General features: G+C 53.1%; 1 protein-coding gene and 1 long non-coding RNA gene across 2 annotated transcripts; both read right to left on the reverse strand.

Moving 5' to 3' along the window:
• Nucleotides 1-547: 547 nt before the first annotated feature.
• On the reverse strand, nucleotides 548-19,983 carry SARDH (sarcosine dehydrogenase). Its single transcript, XM_052668042.1, has 22 exons — nucleotides 19,794-19,983; nucleotides 19,620-19,719; nucleotides 18,680-19,001; nucleotides 17,917-18,095; nucleotides 17,419-17,598; nucleotides 16,817-16,940; nucleotides 16,603-16,703; nucleotides 15,462-15,566; nucleotides 14,802-14,931; nucleotides 13,283-13,369; nucleotides 13,090-13,180; nucleotides 11,108-11,249; nucleotides 10,072-10,155; nucleotides 9,624-9,737; nucleotides 8,937-9,075; nucleotides 8,581-8,694; nucleotides 7,054-7,201; nucleotides 6,682-6,775; nucleotides 3,693-3,855; nucleotides 3,279-3,447; nucleotides 2,726-2,861; nucleotides 548-987 (listed from the first exon to the last, which is right to left on the reverse strand). The coding sequence occupies exons 3-22, from the start codon at nucleotides 18,993-18,995 to the stop codon at nucleotides 862-864; spliced, it is 2,742 nt and encodes a 913-aa protein (XP_052524002.1). The 5' UTR covers nucleotides 18,996-19,001; nucleotides 19,620-19,719; nucleotides 19,794-19,983; the 3' UTR covers nucleotides 548-861.
• On the reverse strand, nucleotides 11,610-13,083 carry LOC128073325 (uncharacterized). The gene is made up of 2 exons (XR_008202678.1): nucleotides 12,866-13,083; nucleotides 11,610-11,840 (listed from the first exon to the last, which is right to left on the reverse strand). It is a non-coding gene; the product is annotated as an uncharacterized LOC128073325 (long non-coding RNA).
• Nucleotides 19,984-22,427: the final 2,444 nt, after the last annotated feature.

Raw genomic sequence — 22,427 nt, forward strand, 5'->3', positions numbered from 1 at the left:
CGTCATGTTTTCCTCATTTCAAAAGCAGAGTGCAAGCCAGTGGCACACTCCCTGGGGCACCAATTGCTCTCTGGATGCACAGCTCAAAACTTGCCTTTGCTCTTGTGCTGCTGGAAATGGAAAAGGTCAGTGATTGGGACGGAGGAAGATCAGCCCTCCCCATCTCCTGCACAGAGACAGCCCTTCAGCAAAGCAAACAAAACTGAAGTGAGCACGGAATGCTTGGGCACCCTGGGCTCGATTTTTAAAAGGATTTAGGTGACAGTTACCAACGAAGCCAATAGAAGCTCATGCTTAAAACCGTCTTGGATAAAACCAATTACATCACGGTTCAGAAGAATCCTGCAGCAGGGAGAGCATCCCCTGCCCCTGCTCCTTCCCAAGGGATATGCAGGGCTATAACTATTGAGGGGCCACCCCTCTACCCATGTCTCCCCACCCACCAGGCTCCCAGGGCACAGCCCCAACCCAGTGATACCCATCAGAGTGGGGACAGAGCCCGGTGGGACGGCAGGTTTGGAGGTGATGGCTGTATTAACGACAAACATTTAGTTTAAAACATTCATTTCCAAGCGGCGTGAAACTATGTTTAGGGGGAAAAGGGTTTCCAGCAAAGTCAAAAATTGAAACCATTTCATTTGCAGTCAAGCAAAACACTGTTTTCAGGTCGATTAACCCATGGGAAAGAATTATTGCTGTAGTGGTATTGCTTCATTTAGAAAATCCAGGAACAAAATTCTTGGACTTTTTGGAATCTTTTCTTCTTCTTCTAATCTGACCCAAATTTATTCAGTGAGTTCACGTCAGACTGCCAGGCAGGGAATGGGGCCAGCAGCATTCTCTTCTCCCCATTGCAGGCTCTCAGTAGATGCCCTTCACTCTCTTGTTGTCCGGGTCAAACGGGGACTTGGTGTGTGCCTGGGCAGGGTAACGCACTCCCATCCTCTCCAGCTCGTAGCTGCCACTCCTCACAAAATCCAGTGAGACCTGCAAGGCAGAGAGCCCCCTGTTAGGCACAGCCAGGCACCAGGAGGCAGAGCTCCCCCACCCCCAAGCCCCATCTCTGAACCCTCCCCACACTTAGGGGACTCTCCCATGCAAACCTACAGCAGTGATTTCTGCAGATAACCCAGCTCTGCCATCCCAGGAGGATGCACAGAGAGGAGGAAAGCAGATTTTTAAAAGCATGGAGTTAAAGAAACCAGTATTTCTTTTTTGGGGGGGGATTGTTTTTGTTTTTTTCAACAGCATCCAAGTCGGGTGGTCTCACAAATAGGCTCTGGGTGGGCAGCAGGGGGATGCACACCCAATGGGGTCAGTCCCCACTAATGCCCACACTAGCATCTCCCTGCCCCCTTCACCAGTACCAGCACCCAAAATGCCTTAATGCAGGGAAAGATCCCTGCCCACACAGCAAACCCCGTCACGGCGTAAATCAAGCGGGAGTTAGGCACAGGGAGCAGAGAGATTAAGGCTGTGCATTAACATCTGCTTAATGAGCGCTGCGTTCCGCAGGCGGCTGCACAATGAGCTGGCAGGGCTGGGGCCCCGCAAACAGCCCCTGTAAGCACAACTGCTCCCTGCGGCGTCTGCAGCTGTCAGCCCCATCGTCGGCCCTATTGTCGGCCCTATAGGCACAGAGAATTTCCTACAGCGAGGGAAGAGAGGGGAAAGTTGTCATCGATGTGCCCGGTGGGGTGCACTCAGTGCTGCTGTGCCGCATTGGTGCCTCGCTGCAGGCAGGAGGGGGCTGTCCCCGCGCCACCTCCATCCCATCACCTCCATCGCACTGCCTGGGAGAGAGATGGCAGGGAAGGGGGAAACCTAAACATACGGGGAAATAGTCATAATAGGGGTTCCAGGATGGGGTCACCTATTGGAGACTCCACTGCAGCATCCCAAAGCCTGCAGCCAGCTCCTGGTTTTGGGACAGGGACAGCCTGAAACCCCTTAAAAACTCACTGAAATATTCCTGCACAGCTCCCCAAAGGAAATGAGCAGTCCTGAGCCCTGCATCCCCCTGATCTGCACACATCCCCATCCCTCTCCCTGTGCCAAATGGCACAAAGCTGCCCTGAGGAGAAGCCTATTCTGTGCCCCAAAATAGAGAGATGTTGCCCCGGAAGGCTGCAGAGATAGCTCAAACCCTGAACTGCCTGACTCAGGAGCACTGCACTAACACAGGATTAAACATTAAGGCAAGGCAGAGGATTAAAGCACAAGCATATGTGCTGCAAGAGAGCCAGTCCCAAAGGACATCACCCTAAACCCTCTGTCCCCACATAGGCCCACAGCTCTCTGTCTATAACACACTGCTTAATGAGGGCACCTGATTTACCAGCCAGGAGTCTCCCAGGGTTAATTAGGAACCTGCCGTGCCCCTATTGGCTAGTCGCTCCCATAATGTCAGTTAATTTACCACTGCAATTAAATACTTGCTTGCAATTAACATCTGAGAAACTGCTGGGGGTGGATAGCAGTGGCAGGGCCATGCTGTGTGGCAGTCTGGATGCCACCAGTGAGGACAGTGCAGCATCTGAGCTGCAGCATTGTTTCCCATCTCGTCCTGTGCCACCACCACTGTGCACGGGGGAGGGACACGAGGGTGCAGTGTCTCGCACCCCAGCTGCCAGCAACATATTTGTGCATATGGCTTCCAACACGGGTGCTGTGCATCTCTGCCAACCCTTGGGCACAGGGAGGGACGTGGCAGTGCCATACTCACGGGTCCCCCTGCAGGATCGCGGATGTAACCGTAGGCGATGGTTTTGTCAATGGCAAAGCCAAAATCTGCCCGCCGGATGTGGCCCACCACCTCGCCGTCCCTCCAGATGGCCTCGAGGCCAAACATCGGCACCTTCCTGTAGGGTAAAGGCAGGAAAGAACCAGGTTGGAATGGCACAAAGCAGAGGAAGGGGGGTTGGAGGCGGCAGCCCCATGTGCTGGGGCTCCCCCTGGCATGGGAGCTGCAGCCCTCACAGCCCCCTCTGTTTTGCAGTCAAATCCTCTCCCGCTTGATTCACAAGCCCTCCTGCTGCTCTGGTTGCAACACGATCAACCCACTCCCTGTCACACTGTTTCCAGCTCCCATTAAGTATCTAGCAGGGAATGTGCGGTGGGACTTAAATTAGAGCCTGAATTAGAGCACAGAAAGCAGCTGAGCAGGTGGGAGCTGAGCCCCGTGTGCATGCATGGGGCTGGGTGGGAGCTCTGTGAGCCTCATCACACTGGCACTGGGTGCTGAGGAGCATAGAAGTGCCCCAGGGCATTGCACTTACTCATCCGTGGTGAAGCAGACAAGGCGGCGGAAGATGCCTGCAGCTTTTTGGGCTTCCACGGCCTCCCGTCCCAGGAAGGGAATGCTGGACTTGAGCTTGCAGGTGAATGCCAAGCCTGCTTCCAGTGGTGTATCATCAGAGCGGAGGTCTGCGTGCCAATGTCTGTATCCTGCAGAGAACAAACAGGGGTCTCCCTGCCTCGGTGAGCAAAAGCTGGAGACTGGGATAGCAGCCTGTGGGGCATCCCTTGCTTCACTTGGCCTTGGACAAAACATCCTCAAGAAGAGCCCACAGGTGGGAAAGTTGCTCTGGTGCCCTCCATCCTCATTTACCCACCCCCATGCTGGGAACAACACACCTGCACATTAGGTAAGAAGCAAAGCAACAAGTGCTGCCGTAAGGAGAGGCTCAAACCTTTCTCAATGCTGAGGCTGTCGATGGCTCTGTAGCCAGCATTGGCGATGCCATGCCGGGCGCCCACCTCCATCACTGCCCGGTACACCCTGACACAGTTCTCCCGGGGCACGTGCAGCTCCCAGCCCAGCTCACCGACGAAGGACAGCCTCATGGCACGCACCTGCAGAGTACAAAAGCCCCAAATCCCTGAGGGCAGAGCAGGGCTGTGCAGTGTGGCAGCGACCATCGGTCAGCAGCAATGCTCCCACACCATCCGGGCCTTTGTCTCCCTCTGCTGATCCAGTACACCCTATGGGCACTGCATCCCTCAGTCCCTGAAATCTGCTGTATTGCTGGTGGGGTAGAGAAGCCAGATCCTAGTAGGACTGTCCTGCTGTGAGCTCTCTATGTGGCACTTTGGGGATGCATCCCACCCCCAGCAGCTTCCTGCTGGCACCCAGGGCTGAGCCCAGCATCCCCACCCACACCCTGCCCACCCCACGAGGATGCTCAGGATCCCGCAGCAGAGGCAGTGCTCTGTAGCATCGCTCCCAGCAGTGTAATTAATCCAACACTGAATGCACAGAGCCCCAGCCAGGCTGCTGCTGCAGGAAACCAGGCATCCTGACAATAAGGCCGAGCCATTTGTTGTAGGAAACCTGCATGGTTGGAAAATGTGGGGCACCGGGTGTTAGGCTTGCATGGAGAGGAACAGGGGCTGCATACAGGTGTGTAACACACAGAGCAGGCCCAGAGGGAGCAGAGGTTTCTGTTCAGCTTCAAACAGAGCTACGAAATAGCATCAACTCCTGAGTCTTTGAGCAACAGTTCAAAAGCATTTTGATTATTCTAGAAAGCTCAAACCCGAACGTTACCCCACACCCAGCAGTGAAATTCAAACAGGGCCCTTTCACTGCTGTTTAATACAATGAGAGACACTATATATACACGTTCACAAACCAATCAGTAATTTCCAGAGTCATTAACTCTGCAGGAACTCTCCTCTCTCACCAGCTGATTCTGTTCAACCTCTGTGTTAATGCACAAAAACCTCAGAGCTCCCACTTCGGGCTGCTGGGCTGCGTTCAGCCCCTCTGAGCTCACCCTGAGACGGCAGGAAAGCTGTTCTTCCTTTAAATCAGGGCATTTGCACTTAAAAGACACCAAAATGTTTCTGTGAGCAGTTTTCTCCCTTGTAGGACAGGATTATTATTATTATATATTTTTTTTTTGCAAACTCGAAGCAAAATGCAAATAAACCAGTGACACTCCAGCAGATGAGAACATTGCTACACCTTTCACAGGGATAAGTGGATTATTAGAAGATGCTGCGAGGCTGTAACAGCTCTTACAAGGGAGGACTGTAGCCTGTCAGTACTAACAGTGATATGTGGTGAGCTGCAATCAGGGCTGGCCTTAGGGTCCCTCGTGCCACCATCCCCTCTCTGGGGGTGCCTTACTTAAAGTGCTCTGCGCCCTGACGAGGCTCTTCCTCACCATCCAAATGGCCGTTATTCGATTTAGCAGCAAGCCTTTCAGCAGCCGGCTGCATTCGAATTAAAGCCACTTTAATTCCTAATGGAAAGTGTCCACGTGTGTGGCTTAACCCCATTTCACTCCTGTCCCATTCCCTGCTCCAATGGCAGCTGGCAAGAAGTTTATGGCTGCACCCCCAGGCACCCAGGACCACAGTGTCACTGTCCCCATACACACCCCTGGGGTGGCATCAAGCCCCATCCCACCAGTGCCACCAACACCCAACCCCAGTGGGGCAATTCTCATAGCACAGCATGGAAGTATTTTGTATGGGGTAATTGTCAATGGGAAACCAAGATAAACCCGCAGAAGGGTTTTCCCTGATACCAACATTTGCACAATGTTTTGACACTTTGTGGCCACAAACTCTCCCGTTCAGGGTGTTTTAGGCTACATCAGCACACAACATGGCATAATCCCCAAGAAAGCAACACTTTCCCTGGGGATGACTTCAAATAAAGCCCATCCCTGAGAGCAGGGGGCTCTTTTTGGGGTCACAAGCCAGGCAGGTGGAGAAGAAGGAAGAGGAGGAGGAGGAGGAGGAGGAGGAGGAGAAGGAGGAGGAATCCCTGCTGTTATTTTCTTGAGCCACTTTCAGGAAGATTTGTAGTGAGTTCCAAAATTGCATTATTTCCTACAACACCGTCAGTAAACAAATGGAAGCATTGTTTCCTGCTACAGCCACATGTTACACCAATGGATGCTATGTAGAGACCCATGTATCACTGCACTACTTCAGCTGATTTCTGCCTAGAACTCAAAGTGTATTCTCAACTACCATTTCCAGTTACAAGGGCTTAGCTGGAATTGACTGGGTATGTCATCAAGCAAGTAAGCAAGAAAATGAGATTCTGTTTCCCAGCCGTGCTGTTTTCTTGCTGAATGACAATCTTGGGAAAAAAAAACAGTATCTGAAAACACATCGGCTCCCCCTGGGTGGGCAGTGGGGCTGGATTCCCCTCATCACCCCCAAGGCTCAGCCCCTGGCACGTGGCCATCCCCATGTCCCATTGCATAACCGCAGACACGAGCACTGAACTCTCAGCAAATGCAAAATGATCCGTGCTTAAACAGAAAGCTTAAGGTTGTCAGGCTTCTTCTGTGATCAAATGCACTGAGTCCTCAGGCTCTTCAGCCCTTCCAGGAAGGATGTGACACATTTCATATTAAATTGTCCCTACCTCTCTCTCTCTTTTTTTTTTTAAGGGTAAAGGAAGGGATCTGGAGTGTCACGTAAATCTCTCTATCACCAGTGCTCACCCCTCATCTGCCTGAGGGCCCTCGGCTCCCTCCAGCATCACCATGCACAAGCCACTATGCCCAGTTCCCATCGTGGTTTTTGGCTTTTTCCAACAAAAAACAAACCCAAAACTTGTCTGCACACTGCAGAGGAAACCATTTCCCAGTGAAGACATTCAACAAACCCATAGGCAGTAGAAGACATCCCTTGGGACCCCGACTGCTGTCCTACCGTGCATCCTGCAGCTTTCACAAGCCTATGGGTGGAGAAGGGGAAGGCCTCATTGCTGAGGTCGGTGTCCAGCAGCTCTTGCAGCACAGTGCGGCTGTGGGGGAACAGCAAAGGAGAGAGCTCACTGCTCTCCTCCTGGTGGGCATCAGCTGCTTTCTCAGCAGGTTGGATATATAGCAAAGATTTCCTCTCCAAAAGAGCAGTGAGGTGTTGGCATGGGCTGCCCAGGGAGTGGTGAATTCATCATCCCTGGAGGTGTTTAAGAACTGTGGAAATGTGGCACTTGGAGACAAGGTCAGTGGGCACGGTGGGATGGGTTGGGGATCTTATCCTATGAATGGGGCTCAGGGAAAGAGGCCACAGCCCACTCACCTCAGTGGACCCTGCAGGCTCATCATGCCCAGCTCCTCCGAGCAGTCGATGAGTTTGCACTGCAGCTTCATGTCCTGAAGCACTGTGGTGATGTGTGACCAGTTGTGCTGAGCCACGGCCCCACCGATGGCCAGGTAGTAACCATCTCCTGGAAAATGACATCCCCCAACCCCAACAGTGCTTTAAGATCAATGGCACTGGGCTGGGGGTGATGCTCTGCTCAGTGTAAGTCAGGATGTGGGGCCATGAAAAACGGAGCACTTTGAGCAACTCTGGTAGGTGCTGCTCCACTCTTAAGCAAGGAGTTTTAAGGGCTGAAGTCAAAGGTAGCATAATGCAAGCGCTCTTGGTCTCCAAAGGACCACAGCAGCCTCACGATTCACTGCATTTGCTTTCCTTTGCATGCAGCTTCCCCAGTCACAGGGGGGAGTTCAGAGACACTGCCCACACCAGCCCTGCTGATGGAGCTTTTGCCAGTTGGCCAAGCCCTGGAGATACGTGGGAGTAAACATCATGGAAAGAGAAAACTCTCTGTTCTTGAGGAGAACAGCAAAAAATCTTAATGTTTTGTCTACGAAAGAATCAATGCCGTGGTGTGGAGGAAGAAGGGAATGGTGCATCGGAGCTGGGCTGAACCTCTGCATGTGGGAGATGGGAGCCTCCTTTGTGCTGGGAATCCAACCTCATTGCAGTCCTGTAATGTAACTTCACTGGGGCTCAGGGTTAGGGAGGGGTAGGCAAGGAGTTGTGCGTGTGAGTATGAGGAGGAATTTCATCTTGTTGATAATCCTGGGTGAAAAATTCCCAAGGATGTGGTTTGGGAGCTGATTATTGCGCGATCGATCTTTCCTCTTCCTTTCCTGCTACTACAAAATTACTCTCTGATATTCTGTCATAACGATAATAAGTGCAGCCACCTACTGTAATTGGAAAAATAGACTCGCTCCTATTCAGCTTCTCCATCACCTGTCAAACCCTGCAGCTCTGCCAACCACTCCCCATCACCACACTGCCCCTGAGCACTGGGGATAAAGGGGTGTGGGATGCCAGAGTGCCACAGCACAGCACAGCACAGTGCTGCCAGTGGTGCTGCAGCCCAATTTGGTGCCCTCCTCCCCTGCTGCTCCCTAATGCCATTCCTGCCCTCAGGGTTGGCTGCTCTGCTTCCTTTCAGTTCGCCTTTATGGCAGCTGATAAGGGCTCTGGGAGAGGTCAGAGCACCATCCTGGCCTGAAGAAACCCAATAACACCGACGAGCAGCACAAGCCCCCGGCACAAAGGGGATAATTGGGTTATAGACAGCGGGGGGTGGAAGTGGAAAAAAACAGGTGGCTGCCATTAGGTAAATGCAATCAGCGCTGCGCCCGCGGCCACGCATGGTCCTGAGCACAGCAAGGACAGAGAGCCCTGTGCTGAGCCCATCACTGTGGCTTCCCATCCCACTGCAGGGAGCATCCTGAGGATGCAGCTGCATGCCTGGCTCAGGCTGGAGGCACAAACCCCATTGCCCCACTCCCAGGGTTTTACCTTGGAAGGCGGGGGCCAGTGGGGAGCTGGGGTCACCAGGGCTGATCCTGCTGACGGTCAGGTCGCTTTCCACCCCTCCACGTTTGTTCAGCATGCAGGTGTACACGGTGCTGCCTGTGGGAGAGACACGCTGCCCACCTGCCCTGCCCAGCAATGGGGAGCATCAACACTTATCCCAATTCTTAAACAAACCAATTACTACCATTGCACCTGGGTGCACCGTGCCCTACCCAGAGATGGGAACAAGGCTTTTTCCCCTTAGGGTTGTAACATGCATGGAACAAAAGCTGGTTTGGGTCCCCGCTGTGCGCTCTGGTTCAGGATGCCCCACTCACAATGAGAGGGGCTGGTGGTACCTGGCGCTTTGCTCACGTCAGCACTGAACAGCCAGTTGGCTGCTTTGGTGGCTTCGGGGCCAACCAGGTAGAACTTCCCAAAATAAGACATGTTGAAGAGAGCCAGGGCATTTCTGCACGTCAGGCATTCCTTCTTGATCTAAAATTAAAGCAAACACACTGCTGAAACCATTTACGTAATGAGAAGCACCACCAGGATACACACCTGGTGACTTAAAAGTTCACTGGAGGGCTTCAAAATATACATGAAAAGTCAGTGTTAAGTGTGACAAGTCAGTGTACGCCCTGTCTCATTCCTTATGTCAGTACACAGTGAGAGCCATCAATAATAATGGTTCATCTGATCAAACCAGGCATTCCTTCCCCCATTTCCATCGGGTCCCTTGCTCTGCACTGCAGTTTGGGGACACTGAGCTCGCTGGGGAGCCAATGCTCTGCAGATGAAGTTTCCCCAAGATGTTTCCATTTCTTTCCTTTGGGAAAGCAGCCATAAAACTCACATGGCCTCTTCTGAGCTTTCCAAGCACAAGCCATGCGTTTCGCTTCATTTTCGGAGAACATTTCCCCCAGCTTTGAGTTTCCATCCCCCTGAGCCTCCCCAGCTCTATGCAAAGGCAGAGTGCTGCAGGTGCTCTGGGGCCTCCATCACCCCCACCAGCTCCAGATGTGCCCCCACCCCGCACTCACAGTGTTGTGATGTGGTGGAAAGTCGAAGGTGTATTCATCTGCCAGCAGCTGGTTGTAGGTGTATTCCCTGTGCCGCTCCCGGCTGTAAGCACCATAATAGTCATAATCCAGAACCTGGGAGAGAAGTGTGAGGATGGGGGGGAGGTAATAGGAAGAACCCCGAAGCCAAAGGGCTGCTCCACACCATGCAGGGAGAGGCAGAGGGATGTGGGACATGGCTGAACTGGTAGGTCCTCATCTGGGTGCCTCTTCCCACAGCTCCCAATGTACAGAAGGGACACCAGTGCCCCCTATTACGGCTGCCTGTTGCAGAGGGACAGGCAGACATGCACACAGAACTCCTTCTGCTTATTGTTAGAGTGAATTAAGGGATGTTTTCATGGACCTGTTCTGGGGAGATGCACTGCTTTCAGGGCAGCACGCCCTGCACACCCGGCACTGTGCTTACCGGAGCTGCTCCTCCTGGGCTGAACCAACCTGGCCGCTCCCAGCCATGCCTCTCCTGGAACACACAGCCCTGCTGGAGCAGCTCCTGCTTGAGACAAAGCCAGAGAAATGGGAACAATAAGGTTAAAAACAGTACTTTTCTCTGAGCCCTCCTCCAGCCACCTGCAACGTACGCTCAAAAACCAACTCGCAACCCCTTGGCATCAGCTATCAGCAGCCAAAATCAGCTCCTGGGGTTGCCCTCTAAGCCAGCAGAACTCCTCGTTGCCCTATGGACTGGCTGATGTTAGTGCCCCCCTTACAACACTACGAGCACCAAAACCTGCACTGCACAGATCACTGCTTCAGCACTGAATTTGCACTGCACTGAATGCAGATAGCACCAATCTCCCCAACGATTTCCATAATTACACCATCAACATCAGAGATTCACACAGCAACCTTCTCATTCCTGCTCTGCGCTCTCAGGAAAATCTCTCCATGAGCAATTAATTAGGGATCCATTAAGATATTTTCGTTGGGTACCTCCATTCGGAAAAGAATACATTTTGCAGAATATTTCAGCAATGATTCAGTGCCTATTTATAAAACGCAGCACATGTACTGGAGCTGCATGCATAAATACCAGGCTGTCAGTCAAATGGGCATTGCTTATTAGACACACTATTAAAAAATAAATTGCATTCTCGGTGACAGAAAACAACGGAGCTGTCAACCAAACATCGGGGGCCGGTGGAGAGGAATGTCTGTTTTACTGCTCTCTGTTGGAAGAGGGATGCTGCAGTGTGAATTTGCAGTCATTGGAAAGGGCTCAGCTCCCTGCTGGGCTCTGTGAGTGTTTTGGGGGGCTCTGAGCTTTGCTTTGAACTTTTTCATCATCCGTTGACCTGCGCTACGTTGAGTCACAAGGGAATATTTGGCATCTCCACCATCTAACTTCCATTTGGGGTCAGCCCACCCCAGCATCCCTGCGTTGCGCAGCGGGGTGAGCAGTGCCACGCTGATGGATGGGAGCAGGGATGCAAGGGGGTGCCCACCTCGTGCAGAGGGTCCTTCCTCATGTTGCGCCCTGCCAGCGGCTCATCGTGGGGGAAGACAACCGAGTAGTTTTTGGCATAGGACTCGTGGCTCCGCTCCCGGATCCAGCAGTTGTTGTTGGTGAGGGAATGGTGGAACCTCCTGAAGGGCAGAGAAAGGGATGGTGAGCGTAGGACCCCCAGGCACAGCCTGGCAGTGAGAGGTGCTGGCGGCTGCCGTGGTGTAATATTGTGATTTCTACTCCCTTTTGTAGGGAGGAGAGCAGAGAAACCCAAATCATGTCTCTTGCCCATCAAAATGCTCATCCCCATGGCTCTGCCATCCCTAGGCCCTGTCAGATTTACCAGAGCAGGATACAACCCCGCTGGGGAAAAACAAGAAACGAGAGAAATTGAGGTTAATTCTGCCCTGATTCAGCACTGGGCAAACCTCAGAGAGCTCTTCTTGCACAACCCAGCCTGAAATGCAAGAAGAGGAAGAGAGCCACAAGCATTCCTCACATTTTTCATCCAATTCTCCCTAGACTGAAATATAAATAAAACCCAAAGCATTTTAAATTTGTTTGACATGCTTTCCTCTTTCAAATAGAAAGATCTCCTTGGAGGAATGTGCCAGTTCAGCACAGGTTCGGGGTGTTGTTGCCATACCCTGTGCCATAGCCCTGTGATTCTTGGACTGTCACCTCCTGGCTGGTGGCATCTCTCTTGTCCCCATTGCCCAGAGCCCCCAGTTCTGTAGAGCAGCAGGCAGAAGGCAAGGCAAAATTTAACATACAGGACCTTTCAGAATGGTATTTTTGGCTTTCTCCCCCACTCTGCCCACATGTGACAGGTGGCAGGGGACACATGGTAGGGACACATGGCAGTGGACACATGGCAGGGGATGTCCCCAGCCCTGCCACCACCACCACGCTGCATTTGGACAGCAGAGAAAGGAGCAACAGCTGCCAGATGAAATATTTACAAGCGAATGATTTGAGAGGATAAATATTTAAATGTGAGGGAACGGGAGTTATTTAAAGAGGAGCTCAGTAATCATAATAAAGAAAATAAATAAACAACAAAACAGGACTGCTATCAGCTTGACAAGCGCAGGAAAGGCAGAGCACCAGAAGGATGGAGCACCCAATGGCACAGCAGCTGGCAAAGCACCATTGCTGTGGTGGGGACATGGGGGCCATGGGGCTGCTGCCTGCTTTGCAAACCAGTGTAGGTTGGATATGAGCAAAAAGTGTTTTAAAATAGGGGTGGTGAGGCATTGGTACAGGTTGTCCAGAGAGCTGGTGGATGCCCCGTTCCTGCAGACAGCCAGGGTCAGGCTGGAGGGGCTCTGAGCACCCTGTGGAGCTGTGGGTGTCCTTAATCACTGCAGAGATTGCGACCAGATGGCCTTTCAGGGTCCCTTCCAACTCAAACCATTCTGTGATTCTATGTGTTAGCAGCAGATCCCATGCTGGCTCCATGGTCTGTTTACCACCGTTCCCATCAAAGCAATGTGATTTTCACAGATCTATCCCTGACAAGCTTGTTGCTGTCACAAGCAGCCCTGCAAGAAAGCCCAAACCCAATCAGACACGATTGAACAAGTCAAAAGCAATTACAGAGCCAACATCTGCGCAGCCCAAATCTCCCGGCCCATGCAGCGCTGCAGAGAGGGAGCACTAATCTTTCTCCAGTTGCAATCATCACCCCCGATTATTAACTTAGAAGATTAGGCACAGCACTAATTGAACAACAACACAACCCAAACATAATTACCCCGTCCTTCCTCAACACTGCAATCTCCTCGAGTCTGATGGACGCAGTTTGCATAGAAGCAGAATGAGGCAAATGAGATAAATCCCACGTGTAAATTCATTACAGCCATGGGCCTAATTGATTCCAGCTTCTCAGAGGACAGGGGCTGTGGCACAGACACTGCCTAGACACCCGATTTTGACACCCACCCCCATGCTCCCCATTGGGTGCCAGCACAGCCTTGCCTGATGTCGTAGCCGTACATATCCTTCTCCGGCCGGCCGTGGATGATCCAATGGGCCAGCTCCTTCCCGCAGCCTCCTCCCAACATCATCCCTGGAGAAGAGGTGAGGACACCAATGAGGCCAAGCACCATCGCTGCCGGGCTGTGATGCTCACACTGGGATGCACGCAGTGGGGTTTCCTGCGCTCTCTTACCGGCGCTGTTGAAGCCGCAGCCGAGGAAGAAACCTCGGACTTCTGGAGCCTCCCCCATGAGAGGTTTGTGGTCAGCTGTGAACGACTCTGAAGGACACAGAGAGATGCATCAGCCAGGATCTGTCCCGTGGAGATCCTGCTCTGACCTCATCCTGCTCCTGCCATTGGTGGCTTCATTCCTCTTTCTATTTCTCTTTCACTGCTATTGATTCCTGCTGAGAAGTGCCAGGAATTTAAGCTACTTGGTGAAGCCATTGCTGCTGCCCAAAGCTCTTGTTCCCAATACAACCATCAGCCACATCCCTGGTGCACCTCCCACACGTGAAGGGCAGTGCAGAACACCCTTGCTGGAGGTGTGCCATCCTCCCTGCATTAGGGCACTTTGTGCAACCGTGCAAAATGTGAGCTGGGTCTGCACTGCACCCAAACTTTGCTCCCATAATCACTGCAGGAACTCCCTCACTGAGGGGCAGCTTTCTGTTCTGGTGGTGAAATATTTACAGCACAGCAGAAAGAACAAGTGTTTGCTATTTGTTCCAGCCCTGCCTGATTCCTCTGTGGCAAGCAGACCAGCAGCACCTTTAAATCAAGAAAAGGAGGAGTGCTGACCCTTTGCAAATTACCCCACTGCATTACAAACACTTGACATCTATCTATAAGCTGTCAGCTGCCTGCTGGAGGCCCCCAGCTCCAACCACACCGCAATTCAATCAAAGCCAGGGCGCAGCCTCTGCATTATGCATGCTGCAGGGCCAGAGATGTGTCCTGCTTTCCCTTTGTGTACAGCCCAGTTCCTTCCCAGGGCTCTCCAGGGTTTCCCTTTAAGTGCTTCAGCAAAAAGGATTTGTTTTTTTGGCATGTGGAGGGTTTCAAGGCCAAATGCTTATGGCTCAACTCGATGGTGCCATCACCCCTACCTGCATGGGCTGCAAGACACTGGAAGCAAACCAAATGTTTTCAGGCCTGATGCCTGAAATTCCACAGTCCACAATAATAGTATAAATAAAACTCCACAATAATGGTATAAATCTCAGGAAATCAGCAGTCGCTACTTGAGAAAATGCTCCATTCTCAGGTCAGCAGCCCCAGCACCAGCTGGGACCTTCGTTTGTCCCCAAGCTCTGCACCATAAGAAGGCAGGGCTCAGCCTGGTATGCCACCTCCAGGAAAGTGACACCACTGCAGCCTCAGCATGGATGGGTCCTCTCTGTGTCTCTCAGGGTTTGGGCAGCCCTTCTTGTCCCCACCAGAATGCACACCCACCAGCACCGGCTCTGATCAGTGCTCCCCCAAACCCCAATGTCCCACAGCATAGTGCAAGGAAGGGACAAATGGGATGTAAGTGCATGGGCTGGATCAGGAATAAGAGCGTAGGGCAGTGACAGCATGCAAGGATCTGCAGAGCTGTGTCAGCTCCTGCATCTCCAGCTCATCCCACAAAACTGCCCTCTTCACCTCCCTATCTGCTGGGACCCACAACCTGAAGGCAGCAGATTGCTGCTCCCAGGCACTGCATTACCTGGACCACAGACAGTGGATTTGACGCCCGTCCTTTCCAGCACCGGCACTCTGTTGACGGCACCCTGGATGTGCTGCATAAAAACATCCCAGTCCAAGTCAAAGAGGCTGAAGGCAAATTTCTCTGACACCTGAAGGTGGGAAACAGGAATCAGGACACAAATTAGAGCACAGCTGATGGGTAAGAGCTTCTCAGCCCTGCCAACCTCTGTGGCCCCAGAAAATAGAGCTGCTTTGCAGATCCCAGTCTCTGGGTTTTTATGAACAGCTCAGTACAGAGATGCAAAGCCAGCACCAAACCCAAAGCCTCTGCATGTTCTGTTGTACATTACAGATGTGTCAGGGGATGGACATCATCTGATGAGGGCAGTCCCTCCTCCTTGGGACAGAGGCATTGAAAAATGCAGTATAAGGGCTGGGACAGAGCCTGAATTAAGATACAGGGACCCAGCAGAACAGCAAGGTTAGCCTTGAGCACTGCTTGTTTTCCTCATCACCTGCAAACCAACGGGGGCAATGCTCTCCTGAGCTCCCAAAATCAGCCCATGGTCAGGCTGGGCAGAGCAGGGCCACGAGGAGCTCACTGCTGCACCCAACCCCACTGATGTGGGTCCCCTGCAAACCCGCCTCGTTCCCTCAAGAGCCTCCCAGCACCGCTCACCTCCTCCCAGAAGATGGGGTTTGACTCATAGCCACCCACGGAAAGGGCATCGCCTTGGAGACGGAGATACACCGAGGCATCGTGATCCCGAACATTCGGCATGTTCTGCAGGAAGGGAGGTGCAGGAGTGAGCCAGGGCTGAGAGCTGCAGCAGCCCCAACAGCCCCATGTGCCCACAAGCCCATCCCCATAGAGACATCTGAGCAGGTTGAATGTGCAGCTGGACCGCAGCTGGGCTGCACCACCCTCTGCACTCCCAACCTAATGGGGGAGAGGGAGCTCAGGGAGCCCCAAAATTTGGGTGCTTGATTCCAAGTGGCTCAACGGCTGCGGTCTGATCCCAGATCCTGCTCTGAGCTTGGCTTTGCCACCCACCTACATGGGTGAAAATAAAAGCACGGCAGCATGCAGCAAACGAGGGATTTGTGCCTGTGAATGATGAATAGGTGAACATTTAGACAGAGCCAAGGTATTGTTGTAGGGCCTCCTGCATTTCATGTTGACAAATGAAATGGATGGAGCAGGATGCACTGGGGCTCACAAGCTGCAGCCTCTGCTCTGAGCCTCTCCCTTGCTGTGTTTGCACAGCCCAGCAGAGTTGCTGGAATGGAAAGGTGAACAGACACCAGCACTTCTGAATATGAGGCATCGAGGACTGAAAGCTCCAACTCAGATTGTATCAGCAGGGTGGAAACTAATTAAAGTGTTACTCTGCAAGCCCTGGCACCTGAGTGAATGAAGTTTGCTTCAGCTCCTGAGCCGTTCTCAATAGCCAGAAGGCGGAACAGATTTCTCAGGGTGGTGCAGAAGTGCCTGGAGAGCTACAGCAGCTCTGCTCGTTCAGAAGGTGTTTGGCATCTTTATGAGCGCTGCTTTCAGACATCAAGCACCTCAGAGACCCTACAGTAATTCCACTGAGAACAAATAAATAAATAATAAAAAACGATCCTGCTAGTCGTAACATCATTAAATACTAAACATGGTTCTAATAAGGCAGGCAGCTGTCTGTGCTACCAGGGGGGTGAACGCAGAACCTGGTCCTGCAGCAGGGGAGGGGGTCCTGGAGGTCCTGTGGGTCAAGAAGGGGTGGTTCTGTTTCTGACCATCAATGGAGCACACAGAGGAGTGGTGCAGGACCCACCTGGATACCCTCAATGCGTTCGGTCACCACGTAGGCGTGATGCATTGCCACCAGTGGCACGTGCACACCTGCCATCCGGCCCAGGGCACGCGCCCACACCCCTGTGGGGACACAGAGCACAACAGCTGGGGCACACAGAACACATCAGCTGGGGGACATGGGCTTGGTGCATCCCTGGCACATGCTGTGCAGAGCAGAGCTGTGCCATCCGTACCTGCACAGTTGACTACACAGGGAGTCTGGATGGTGCCATGGGCTGTCTCCACTGCATGCACCCTCTTCACCCCAAAGTCATCCGTTCTGACCTGGATGCCGGTGACGGGGCAGTTCTCTATGATCTGAAGGTGGAGAAAAAGAGGCAGATCTGGGATCACCCCTGGCACTGGGAAAGGTGGAGCTCAGCAGGTTTCTGGCCATCTTTTTTTTTGGAATAGTGACTCCTCTTACTGCTGACAGTAACACTCCTCTCCATTCCAGGCTCAAACCACACCTCTGTGTACCCACAGCTGCAGAGGACATTTGTTATGTCCATGCCTTGCACATGAGCTAAGCCACACACTGGTAATTCCTGCTTTGAGGAGTGGGGTGTGTTAGTGTGCCTTAAACCCAAGGAACCTGCCTTGGGCTCTCATCTTGCTCCTAATGGTCTTTTCTTCATCCTATACTTTCCCAGTTCCTCCCTCCTTTATCACCGTGACCCAAAGAGTCACCAAAGCCCAATAGGACAACAATCCTTCAGGGCAAAGATCTAACTACTGGAGACAGAATTGGGGAAGGTGGAGGGCCAACAGGCATTAATTAGTAATTAGGCATTACCGTAGCACCTCTGGCTGTTGCTGCTCTGGCAAGGGTGGAGCAGGTGCCAGCAGGATCCATGGTGCCATCCTTGGGGACGTACAGAGTGCCATACAGGTCGTCCACATTCATCAGTGGGTACAGCTCCTTGGTCTGTGCCGGGGTCAGGACGTGTGACTCTATGCCATACACCTTCCCCAGCTGCCAGCAGACAAGAAAACCATGAGCATGAACTCATCCCATGCTGGAGGAAACCCAAGGACAAAGTTTTGCTCCCCAGTCCCCCACGTGGCCCAGGGATGACGTTGCTCTAAGGCAAACCCTCCATCTGGAGGTGGGTGTGATGATCTGCATGGGAATATGGGATGAGGCTGCACACAAGCTGCTCTGAAACTGGGAAAACGACATCTGAAAGGGCAAAAAAGGATCATCTTTGCGCTTCATCTTGCCTGATGCCAACCCAACGAACCCCAACAGACCAACGCTATGTCCCAGGGGGATGCTGAGGGCTGATCCTACCGACATGAGCCGCTTGTACTCATCGAGGCGCTGCTTGTTGGAGGCGATGAAGAGCCCCCCGTTCTGCACCCAGCCCGTGTGCAGCCCCGTCTCGGCCGGCAGATCGCGGCTCACCACATCCCTCGTGTGCGCCAGCAGCTCCACCTCCACGTCGCTGGGACGGAGCTGCCACAACAAACCTATGGAGGACAGCGTGGGACGGAGCCGAGTGGGACCAAGTTGGGAGCTCCGGTCGCTCCGTGGTTCCCTCCCCGTCCCGCTGGCGGCAGTGTCACCCCGCTGGGGCTCTTGCTCCATCTCGTGGCTACTTAGGAGAGCGACAGATCATGGATTTTTTGCTGATTGGGTGTTAAATGAATAGGAAAAGGGGGGTTGGGGCTCTGTGGAGAACTACCCCTGAAAGACACAGCACCCGAAAATGATGGCCGAGTTAAACTCTTGTAGTTTCCCCCCTCCCTGCCAAAGAAAATTAACAATAATAGCAATAGTGTTAATAATAGCAATCACAGCATCCTTACAGTTGGAAATGCCATCTCAGATCCCCAAGTTCATCCCACCATACCCACTGACATGTCCCTCAGTGCCACATTCACACACTGTGGAAGACCCCAGGGATGGTGACTCTGGCACTCTCCGTGCAGCTGTGACAGCACAGCACCTTTCTTTTGGAGAATAAAACGCTCCCCAGTATCCAACCTGAACCTCCCCTGCTGCAACGTGAGGTCACAAACAGCAACAACAGGCTCCCATCCCTGCAGCTCACCAGCCGTGTGCCAGGTGGTGCCCGCTGTCAGGCGGTCCCTCTCCAGCAGGACGACGTTGGTGATGCCCAGTTTGGCCAGGTGATAGGTGGTCTGACAGCCCAGGCTGCCCCCCCCGACCACCACCACCTCGGCTGAGGCTGGGGGTGGTCGGCTGGGCCCCGTGCTCCCATTGCTTTCTTCTTTCAGTGTCTTCTGGTAAGGAACGCTCTTCTCGGTTGTGGGTCCTGTCGTGCTGCTGTAGGGTCGGGGGCTTCTCCAGGGGGCTGGCAGGCGACGGGGGGCAGCCACCCGCAGGGCACAGCTTATGTAGGACATGTCAACCTGCAGAGATCCCAGATGGTGAGCAGGGGTGCCAGCTGGTCACCATTGGGACAGTGGTTGTATTGGTGACAACGTGCATGTTGGGCAATGGGTTGAGCAGCACCCAGAGCAGCATGGTGGCAGCGAGTGGAGTCCAACAGGGGACAGCATGAGCTCAGACCCCCATCCAGCAGGGAACTGTATCCAAACAGCAGTTTCCAAACACCCTTCAGAGGGGCCCAGCTTACAAAAGGGACCTGAAAATACACAAGGCGGCTCCTGGGCTCGCTGCCAGCCCACAGAAACCACCCCTTTTCTCTGTGTTGTTTTTTTTTTTCTTTTTTCCACGCGTTCAAAAGCCACGACAAAGGCGCAAGGTTTGCTCCTTATCAAAAGAAAACAGAGCAACGGCTGCTGGGGGGGATGGGGGGCAGATCAAGCCCTCCAGCCCTACACCACAGACTGGGGACGTGCTTTGGGCACACATAGCTTTGGAGCAGTTTGCAGTGGGCTGCGGTGGAGCAGCAGGGTTGGGTTCTGCTGCAGAGCTCCCCCCCCTATGGGACCCCACTCACTGCCACCACTCAAAGCTGGGAAATCCCACCAGGAATCCCCACAGAAGATCCAGGATCCACTCACCAGCAACGCTCGCGATGGCCGTGGGACGTCTGCCTTCCTCCGATGCTCTCCTCCTCCTCCTCCTCCTCCTCCTCTTCCGCACCGCCGTCCTCCGGCCCCGCTGCAAAAACATTAACCAGCTCCAACAGCCAACGGGGCCAAGCACAGCTTCCCCAGCCCTGGATGAGCTCTTACTCCTTTTCTGTCGCTCCGCCGCTCAACGACAAAGTCGGGAAGAATGGAGAAATGCAAAACGGAACGGAATTCCGACTTTTCTTCTCAGATTGGCTCCAGACAGCACGGCTGGGGGGGCTCACAGCCAGCAGGGCTCACCGGCTGCCAGGGAGCAAACAGAGCTCTTCAACATCTGCCCCTCCCGCCCCAGTTCCCAGCAGTTGCATTGGAAGAGCTGGGTTTAAAGGGATTTATAAAGTTCCTGAGGCAGACCCGTGAGTTCAAAGCAAAGGTGTGAACAGCAAAAAAAAAAAACCAAAAAAAAAAAAACCAAAAAAAAAAACCCAACAAAACAAACATTTAGAAGCTGTATGAAAAGGTTTAATTTAAGGTTTAATTTAGTTCTCTCAGCACAAAGGTTTGGTGCTCCTCCTGCTCAGGAGGACCCTGTAATGAGGGCCTGTCTGGGCAGGAGGTGCAGTGCTTTAGAGGTTTGGATTCTGCTGCCTGGGCTGTGGGTTAAGGGGTTCTGCATGTTCAGCATCACCACTCCTGGGAGCCCCCGTTTATGCGTTGGATGGAATGCAGGATGGGCCTGCATCCAAATCACCCCACTCTGAAAAGAGCCTGAACAGAAGCAGAGGGGCTCAGCTGTTCAGAATTGGTCCATCTCAGGCATTTCTCTCCTTTTTCTAAAAGACAAAAGGAGTTTGTTTTAAAGAGAGAGCCCAAATTCCTCCAAACCACTCCAAATAACCAGAGATGTAAGCAAGTCAGAACTGCTCACGGCGGGGTGTTGCTGTCTGGTGGGACAGAGCCATTTCATCAGTGCATGCAAATTGCAAACACGACCTTTGGGTGTGAGGACACCCCGAGCACAATCCGTGTTCTGCAGGGATGTGCAGAGCTCTGCTGTACTATGGTTCCTCTGAACATCGGGTTCCAACGGAGCTGCAGAGTCAGAATGAGGGAGGTGTGTGTTTCTGATGGCCAGCATCATGCAAAGGGAACTTAACCAGCTCAATCCTTCCCCTTAGACTAATTACAAACTAAAGAGGCATGCTGGCTTGCATGCGCCAGCTGGAGTTTTCTAGGTCGTACAAAACACCACGGCGAACGCACAAATGAACCAGCCAAGCGTGCTGCAGAACTGCAGCTGATCACACAGCCTGCACGAGGCTGCAAACACGTGCCATCACCCCTGCCGAGCCTGCACAGGCATGCACTGAGCCTGCTCTGCCCTGCATCGCAACCTGAGTTTGATCCTGGAAAGCACCACCATTGCATGACACTGAGTGGAGTGGGATCTGGTACTGCCTGGAGATTATCTGTGTTCTGGCCTCGGCGCCCCCCTGCCTCAGTTTCCCCGTTTGCAGGGCTGTCGAGGCCCTTGTTCTCAGGATTGCTACCATGCATGGCTCTCAGGGCAGCCTGCTGTGGGGTGGCAGAGGGAGGTGGCCACGTGCTGGCCGGCCACAGGCCACCAAGCGATGGGCCGTGCTCAGAGCTGGCCAGCAGGGCTCCGGGCACAGAGTTGTTTGCAGAGGACAGCCAGTAAGTGCAGCCAGTCCCGGTGCTGTGTTTGCTCAGAGCAGCACCCTGGCCAGTCCAACTAATGTGGGAGATTATGTCAGCAGCTGCAAAAAGAAAAAATAGATGATAAAATAGAACTTGTGTCTGGGGCAGCCTTCCCCCTCCTGGGGCACAGGGCTGGAGCCAGCTGGGCGCTGGAGATGGATGCTCCTGTTAATGCCTTGGGGAAGGCTGCTCCTGGTCTGGTTACAGCACATGGCACAGGCCTGGCACGGTGAATAATGCCCCCTTTATCTGTGCACACTCCGGGGGAGTCACATGAAGCCACATGGATCTGCTGGGAACCCACCTCCAGCATGCTGCAGGGCTGCACGTCACCAAGTGCTGCCAGGGGTGTCCCCAGCAAGGAGGTGGCGTGAATGCAGTTTGGCACTCACCTGTTCCATGCTCCAGTGCTGTGCTGTGGGTTTCTACTGGCTGAACAGTGCGCAGATCACAGAGATCAGCATTTCATACGTGGTGTGTGCTGGAGAGCTTCCCTGAGACTGAATGGCATCAACAAGCACACGGTTTGTGGCAGGCAGGGGTCTTCAGCTCAGCCAAGGTGAAACCCAGCTGAGCTGCATCCTTCTAACCCCAGCCAGAAGAGCAGGGAAAAACGTTATTAATTCAGTAGTAGGGCAGCACACAGTAGCATCCCTGGGGTGAAAGCTTCCCCTTCCTCCAAAAACACCTGGGGCAATTTGTAAGCAAGGCTGTGGTTTTTATTTCATCGCTCTGGAAAATGCCACTGCATGTAGAGCCGGGTGGGATTTGGGAACGTGATCCAAAGAAATGAATGGAAGCTGTGAAAAATCACCCACTCCCTTCTCAGCCACCCCAATGGGAGAGGGACAGCTGCAGAGGAACAGCTGCTGGGAGCTGCCCTGGCTGAGCCCCGTTGGGTCTGAGGCTGCAGGATGGGATCAGCTGAGCTATGCAGTTCTAGGTGGGGTGTGAATGCCAACCATCAGGAAGGATCCATCCCCACTATACCCCACAGAAGCCCAACACAAACCCCATCCCTCTCCTGTGGGTTTACTGGTGATAAAAACCACGGCTGCCAAAAAAAATAAAAGGAGC

The sequence above is a fragment of the Tympanuchus pallidicinctus genome, unplaced genomic scaffold (genome assembly GCF_026119805.1).
Source record: "Tympanuchus pallidicinctus isolate F22 unplaced genomic scaffold, pur_lepc_1.0 scaffold8, whole genome shotgun sequence".
NCBI classification, from domain to species: domain Eukaryota; kingdom Metazoa; phylum Chordata; class Aves; order Galliformes; family Phasianidae; genus Tympanuchus; species Tympanuchus pallidicinctus.